At 47.0% G+C, this 8451-nt stretch overlaps 1 protein-coding gene across 11 annotated transcripts in view; it reads right to left on the minus strand.

The window, feature by feature from the left end:
• The window catches only part of pbx3b (pre-B-cell leukemia homeobox 3b), a 101124-nt gene that overhangs the window by 20548 nt on the left and 72125 nt on the right, over positions 1–8451 (minus strand). For all 11 annotated transcript variants that reach the window (XM_035379460.1, XM_035379470.1, XM_035379468.1 and 8 more), the window contains 3 exons: positions 5563–5804; positions 1423–1613; positions 53–188 (listed from right to left, as the gene is read on the minus strand). In XM_035379460.1, coding sequence (XP_035235351.1) covers positions 53–188; positions 1423–1613; positions 5563–5804 — 569 coding nt within the window. The remainder of the gene's footprint in view (positions 1–52; positions 189–1422; positions 1614–5562; positions 5805–8451) is intronic.

Below are 8451 nucleotides of genomic sequence, written 5' to 3' on the forward strand. Positions count from 1 at the left end.
GGAGAGAGGATGGGGGGGGGGGCGACAAGGGGACGGGGGGGTCGCGACCCACCTGGGAAACGGTGATGCTGCACTTCTTGGCCAGCTCCTCTTTGGCTTCTTCGCTGGGGTAAGGGTTCGAAAGGTGGGAGTAGAAATACTCGTTCAGGATTTCCGTCGCCTGCTTGCTGAAGTTTCGCCTTTTCCGTCTGAAAAGCGAGCAAACGACAACGGGAAGGACGACAGTGAGAAGAGGAACGCGGCCCGGTAACGAGGAGTACTTAACACAGAGTGGAACTAATAAGGATCAGCGTCCTTATCTGATGTCAGAAGCCCTGCATTTACATGTCAGAACCACTGCCCTGGCACACATCGCTTCATTCGCCCGCGTGGGTTCCGCAGCCGCCCAGTTGGGGCGTGTAATTCGGGGAGTTTAGCGCGGCGGACGGGCGGGCTAATGGGAGCGTTTAGCCCGGGCGGCGCGTTCCGGTTGGAGCTGCGCTGGCCGCATTATAGAAATCAGGACATGCCCAGTTGAGCATCGCCTGTGAGGTGACACGGCGCGGCGCTAACTAAGCGCGCTAACTAGACCCGGGTCCAGCAAACCCCCCCCCCCCCCCGAAGCGCTGCTCATCCCGTTAGCGAGCTCCGGCTTATTTTCGCCTCGTTTGCCTTCCCTTCGCGCGAGCGGCGGGGCCGGCCGAGGCGCCTCCTCTCCATCGGCAGCCTCCGCCTCGGAAACTCACCCGCCGCTCTCCCCGGACCTCCGCTCCGCCAACTGTTTGCGATTACGGTAATCGGACACACCTGGTGACGAGCCGCGCTTTACCCAAATTACATCGCTTTTACTTCATTTGGCCCTAACTGCTCTCAGGTGCGCCCGATATATTGACTCAACAAAGGTGAAAGAGATGTGTGCCATGCGGTCGGGACCCCCCCCCTGCCCCCTTAACCCCACCCCCGGCCAGCTCCGGCGCCCAGCTGGAACCCTTCCAGCCCGGAGCCGTTAATTCGCTTAGCTCACGGCTGCATGCTGGATCATTACACCAACTGCCAGCCTCTCTCCAAAGGTTTTGTAAATGTGAGATTGGATCTTAAATTGTACCTCTATTGTATCCATACTTGTTTCTGTATGAAAATCCAATCGGCGGCCGAGGCGCAGGCCAATAACCTTTCATGTTGTTGCTGTGTGCTTTGGACCAAAGGCCTCCCCGCACAGCTTCCCGGTATCTCCCAATCGCCCATATGTATAACAGGCACGTCCTGCCGGCGGCAGGTATTGCACCAAGTGGGCTCATTCTGTTTCAGTAATGGCCTAGATAGAGAGAAATCCCTACACACACACGCAGACACAAACTCACGCACAGACACACAGAGACACGCAAACGCACACACACACACAGAGACACACACACACACACACACACACACACACACACTGACCTGGCGTCGAGGAACCGCGAGCGCAGGATCATGACGGCCTCGCAGGTGCTCTGCTTGAGCTGCATCTGGATGGAGCTGAACTTGCGGTGGATGATGCCCACCATGCGCTCGATCTCCTTGGGCGAGATGGGCCGGGTTCGAGACTGCTCCCTCAGCAGGTTCATCACGTGCGTGGTGAACTCGTTACAAGCCTGCCCGCGGAGAGAGAGGAGAGGAGAGGAGAGAGGGCGACAAACGCAAAAAGTCCGTCAGAATCGCATCGTTTAACTCTGCTTCTACAGATGCATCGCAGAGAACGGGTCCGACATTTCCTAATAAACCCATGCAAAATACCATACCTACATACACGTTTCAAACGTACTAAAACAGGAAAATTGCTCAATTAAGACTGCCGGCGCCTTTGTTGGGCAAAATTAAGACTTTCTGACAAGCCTGTGTCGTGAGCAGTTCCCCACCGCGGTTTCACCACTGCTCCTCATTTTTAATTTGTATCTTTTTTTAAATTTTATGCCGAGTTCAGCCGAGTGCATTCCTCCGGTGCCGGTGGAGCAGCGAGCTGCGCGTCCGTGCGGTCGCTGTGCACTCCAACAACTTAATAGGTGAAGTCATCTATGAATGCAAATGCCGATTTGCAATTTGGCATTTGCCCAGCGCAGAGAGAATTTAAACAGCTTTTCGTTAAACCAGTAGTTCATACATGATTAATTAGAACAACTCATTTATGTAGTGCACACTTTAGCTCATTACTCTAAGTAAAATTCGTTAAGTATTTACATTTAGATAATTAAAATCTGGATACACCCTTAAGAAAGATGCATTCACTCCAGGCAAAGCCTTGTGTTTTTTTTCTTCTCCCCTCTCAGTGCACTGGAAGTAAATTAGACTAATTTACCACACTGGCTTGCTGAGCCATCAGTATAACACCTTTTATTTTATCTCCCAAAGACCTTTTGGCTTTCTCTCACAAGCCGCCACGCCTATTAAATAGCTTTATTTGCTATGTAACATTAGTCTGTAACCGTGCCTCTGTCAGAGACACAATAATCCAAACTCAAAATGGAAAAAAAGCAAGTGGCATCAGGGATTTTACTTTAACGGTAGCAGCTAGTGGATAGCGAGCTGTGTTTATTGTGGACGCGAAGCAGGCTGTGTGAATTGGCCTGGGCTCGGGTGCTAGCCAGCTCGCGGCCACGCCGAGTTTTTCACATATACTTATCATCACAGGCTTGCTTTATAGCCCGTTTCAATCACCATCAATCTTAGATTTATTTTCCTGCAGTGGCTGTAAAGGGAATTGGATGTATTTGTGCTTTAATTGCGTGGAAGGAGTCTTAAAGCAATTAAGGGGGCTTTCAGACAGATTTAGCTTAAAGTGCACTTTTTTCAGTTTAAAGATTTTAGATTTAGCTTTTGGATTTAGCTCGAAGTGCAGATTTTACTTCCATGATGCTCAAAAGACGGGACAAAACCAACGGAAAAACTAAGCTGTTCTTTTCTAGTTCTTTCCAAGTTATTTTCTTCCCCTGCTTTACCACAGTCTGATTCTTTGCACAATACCAAAACACATCATCATTTTTACATTACAATGTCTGTGTTAACACTGTAATAAAACATTACTTTCAGTCATCATGCATAGAGATAACCCAAGGAATAATATTTTATTAGAGAATCAGGCTCTGTAGCAATCAGGGGAAATTCATGCCTTTAATGGAAGCAGCTGCTGAATCACTCATCTGTTTTAACATGAATCAATTTTATCACTGAATTGGAACTGCAGGCCACGCTGGTAGGACAGCTCTTCAAAGGGTACAGCTTTTATAGACTTGTCTTCCGATGCTGAAGTTTGTGCCGGGCGCAGAATGTTTGATCCTCACCACGACTGCACTGAAGTAAAGCAGGATTTTATAGGCAGCAGTGAGTTTGCCCGAAGGGCAACTCTCCTTCCACAAAGGAACAAGGAAGCGTTACCCCTGACGACAACGCAAAAATAAGCAAAGCCTAAGATGTTCTTGCAATTTTCCCCAGGATAAATTCTTCAGATAAAAAAAAAACAAAAAAAAAAACATTCAGACAATTTCAATGCCGTGTATTTAAAACCCTTTAAATAATGCGCGCTCGAATATGCTTAACAATGTGTGTGATGGTATTGATTTCTGTCTAATATACATGGTTTTCTGAAGGTAGTGACTGTAGGGTAGCAGGAGAATTAACATGTAAACAAATTATACAGCCGCGTTTTATAGCAAATAGATAAATGTTACAATCAATTGCATAATTTTACTGGGCCACCAAAACAGTTCCAGCGAAACTAAATTTAAGTAATGTGCTTAATTGTATTTGACTACAAAATGGCATTGAATATAAAAGGAACTACACAGCTATAGTTTTCTCTTAATAATTCAAAGCCATGCAAGTATTTTTTAATTCAAAGATTTTGATGAGTATGATGCCACTGACAAGAAATATAATTTGAAGAAAACTCATTTTATGAATTTAATACATATCTTGTAATAAAACACAATATGCAGATAGGTGCTAGTGGCGATGGGGGGAGGGGGAGGTTCAGTGAGGTTAATAAGTTTGACCTCAGCGGCTCTGGTTTCCTGTGCGAAAACCTAGATGCATCTTATCACTGCTGCGGAGGACCCGCGGATAATTTTGAGCAACCTCCTTCTCCGGACTGAATTTCAATGAAGCGCTTTTTAACACCGTCGAGAAATAGCGCCTGGAGAGACGCAGGCGTCTGCCTCTCCCCGTCCAGGGACCCCTGTCTAAAAATAGGCTCCGGATGAAGAGCGGGGAATTCCCAGCGCAGTGAGCTCACCCGAACGGCGTGCGATCGTATCCAGGACTTCTAAAAACCGTACGTACGCGTGAACCAGGCGACCACACGGAGCGCATCTCAAATGAACAGAACGCGTGTGGTCAGGGAAGACGGTGCGCTCCCTATGGTCCCAGCGCTCTTAAGACATCTCCACTGGGTGACCGTAATCAGACCGTAATCAGACTGCCCACCACGCGTTCTGCCCTGCACTTAGACCGACGCACTTGAGTGAGTATTTATCCTCCTAAAACAAAGTCATTCTTTTTTTCCCCCCCCATGTGACACAAATCTGTTTTTAATCTTGAAAACCATATATTTCACTACGCTGAAACCTGCACTACTAAAATCAGCACCACAAAATATTTTCACTGCAACAAGTTTTTGACATCCAAAACTATTGTGTTATGTCAAGAAGTTAAAATAACTTTTCTTCTGCAGGGTCTCTGGAGGTAATTTATTTTTATCCTTATGCTTAATTTGTTATCCAATAAAGTTAATTGAGATAAAAAATTTTTTTATTAAACTTAATCTTACATTTGTTAATCCTTGTAAACAACAAAGTACCTTCTGGTCAATCAGGAGCCAGCTTTACCCCTGAGTTTATCCAAAAATATGCTAAACCAATTTAACCCTCATATTATGTTGAAATTTTATGATGCCATTAACGCTTTGAGTCAAATTAACCCCAGTGGTTTAAACTGACACAAAACTATTGCAGTAAAAAAATTACACTTTGTGTGTCACCTTCCTAATGTCTCCCAATTGACTAGCCTTTAATCCCTAAATATTTAAAATATGTGAGTAGCTTCTCATTTTACAGCCCGAGGTAAGTGAAAGTTTAAAACCTGTCAGGGAAAGTGTCACCAGAGTCACCCACAAAAAAATCGGAGCAAACGAATCATGAAGGTTGCAGTTTTTCTTACATTTTGCATAGCTACTGTACCCTACAAATGACTCCACACAACACCGTTGTATACTAAGTTGGCACAGGACTTCTGAAAGCATAGCATTATGTTTACTATATAATCCCACCAATTCAAGAAAAGTCATACAGGATCAAGATGAAAAAAACAAAGTTAATTGGTTTTTAAGAAATGTCAAACACTGAATGAGGTCAAATCGACCCCAAACATAATGTGAGGGTTAAGACAAAAACGGAATGAGAGCTGTATGTAATGTAGTGTAGTGCCAGACTAAACTGGGAGTGCCTGCCCTGGGAGTCTTGGAGTCAACCAAAGGTCGATTTTAATTGAATCCTGGGGGGAGGGGGGGGGGGGTGGGGAGGGGGTTAGCATGCTGGAGACGGTCCCGCTCACCTGCTCGTATTTCTCCAGCTCTGTGTGGTAGATCTGTCGGATCTGGGTGAGTTTGGCTCTGTAGTCCGAGTGCTCGATGGAGTTGTCGGCCGCGCCCCCCGAGGCGGCGGCGGCTGCGGCGGCGGCGGCGGACCCGCCCCCTTTCTCCGGCCCGGACACGCCCTCCGCCAGCAGCATGTTGTCCAGCCGCATGAGCTGGGGGTCTGGGGGGTCCTCCTCCTGGGCCCCGCGGATACTGAGTCCTAAGAGGGGCGACAACAAGCGACAGCGGTCAGGTGACATCATCAACATAGACAACTGGTGAAAAAAAAAAAACGTGATCGCCATTCTAAATGTGATATTTATTTATTTGTTTGACAGCAGTACCACTGCAGGCAAAATTAAGCTATTTACCTGCATGCACAATTAATTGTCCATTAATTCAAAAGTCAGAAAAAAAGCTAATATTTTCAGCTCCTCCAGGCCATGCTAAAACCACATTGTGCCACCGGCCCCACCCCTCCAACACAAGCCCCAGACCCACCACCCTGCCCCTTCCCAGGAGCCCTGGTAATCGGTGAAGGCAGACAACACAGCTGCTTCAAGCGCACCAATGAAAGAAAAAAAAGCCAGCAAGCTGTACAATTCCGACACCGAATTGTAAAACGGATAAAAGTCCTCTTGCGCATTTAAAACAAAAAAATATTTCACATACCCCGGTTGGCAAAATTCAGTTTGGAGAGTGGTTGAAATAAAAATAAAAACGTGGCGCAACAAAGATTTCTAATTCGCCGGCGTGCTAAGGACACCCGTGAGACGGGCGGCCCCCCTGGGCACGGATCTGGCACCTCGCCGTGTTCGCGGAACGCTCCTGTCGCCAGAACCTGGGCCTGCCTCCCCTTTATTTACACAATGCGCCGCGCCTCGGAAACGCGCGTAACCCAGACGCGTACATGACAGCGACATCCACAAACTGACAAATGTTTAACCGCAACGTGGCGTTTCTGTTTTCCTGCAGGATGCTAAACAGAAAGGATATACCGCGTCTAGTTCCCTCTCCATTTCTTTCTCTTTTTTTTATCGGGCGTGCGTGTTAGCTCGCGGCTCGACGCCGCGGATCGCTCAAGCTAAAGAACGCTCGCTCGCGGGTTTTCCGCCAACGTTTTGATGGGTCATAATCCGCGTTGCTTCATTCACAAGACACATGGCCTTCTTTTCATTTACCGTGCACATGCTTATATCAAATTAACTGCTATAAACTATCAAATGTATATCTTTTCTATATTTGCGCAGTTCCACTCTCGTTTTTGCGTAGCGCCTTCCTTTATGCTTTGTTAATAATCTGCGATAAAATATCATCTCCATCGTCATCAGCGGTAGAGATAACTTGTGGTTGCATGACATTCATAAAAGAACACTGAGTCATCTAGATATTAGAGGCCTTTCTAGTCAGAGCCCCTGTTGTCAGTGGTCTTTCACTCATTCTCTCCCTCTCTCTCTTCCCTTCTTTTTTCCGGCTCCTCTTTCTCTCCATCTGCTTTCTTTCTTTCCTCCCTCCCCTTGGCCTCTCCTCTTCTTCCTCTCTCCTTTCCTCTCCTCGTTCCCGCCCTCTCCTCCTTCCCGCCCCTTCCCTCCGCGCGGAGCGTGCCATTAATGTTAAAGAATAATTAACGGTGAAAAAAAGGTCTCTATATTGCAAAAGATTTTAATCAAGCCCTTTAATCAGGACATGTATTTCATTATTGTAGGGCTTTAAGAAGACTCCAGACACAGACAGTCCTCACATTGTTCCACACGGGCTTCCGGCTGCCTTATCAGGCCCGGTGGCTTCTCTTTATTCCCCCTTTTTTACTTCTTATTCTTTCTCTTTTCCTCTCCTTTCTTTCTGCATATCTTTCAACAAATCCTAATTAGCCATCATTCAGCGTCGGCGCGCACCTGTGCTGGCAGATAATGGCGCCACGGCGTCTGGACCCAGCAAACAGACTGCGGGTCAGAATTATTATCCAAACGAGCTCACGCCGGTCAGGGCGGGGGGGGGGGGGGGGGGGGGAAAGAAGAGAGAGAGAGAAAAGAGGGGCAGAAACGTGCGGCGGACGTGTAAAACGCCCGCAGCCCACTGATTACAGGGGCCGTTTCAATTCAATAATCCGACTGCGATTCTGGGATTTTCAACAGCTCATTACAGCTTCATTAAGATATGGGGAGCCTCTGAATTATAAATAAGAAGATTAGCGGCTCCATTGTGTGGCTGCGCTACGCTGGCACTGCGAAAGGCACTCCGCCAGGAACTGACCGACTGACCCAGCAGAGGGAGGGAGAGAGAGAGAGAGAGAGAGAGCAGTGGAGCAAGTCCACGAGCACACACACACACGCACACTAAGACCACATGTACACACGCACACACTAAGACCACATGTACCCACGCACACGCACACACACACACGCACACTAAGACCACATGTACACACACACACACACGCACATTAAGACCACATGTGCACACGCACACACACACACGCACACTAAGACCACATGTACACACGCACACACACACACACACACACGTACACATTCATTAACACCACATGCGTACACACACAGACATTAATATCACACACACACACACACAAACATGTAAATTCACACACATGCAAACACGCACACTCACACCACACACACACACCTACACACACACACACACACACACACACACACACACACACACAAGCAACGATCATTTTCATCTTTAGTGCCATGTGTGCAGCATTAAATCAAACCTTCATTCATTTACCTTTATATGCCTGTATTTTTAATTCATGTTATATACGTCCAGAAAAAATTCTTTTAAAAAACGGAGATTGTCTCTCCGTGGTGACACAGTGATCAGTTTGATTATAGGGCTGCGGT

This window comes from Anguilla anguilla, chromosome 10 (genome assembly GCF_013347855.1).
Source record: "Anguilla anguilla isolate fAngAng1 chromosome 10, fAngAng1.pri, whole genome shotgun sequence".
Lineage (NCBI taxonomy): Eukaryota > Metazoa > Chordata > Actinopteri > Anguilliformes > Anguillidae > Anguilla > Anguilla anguilla.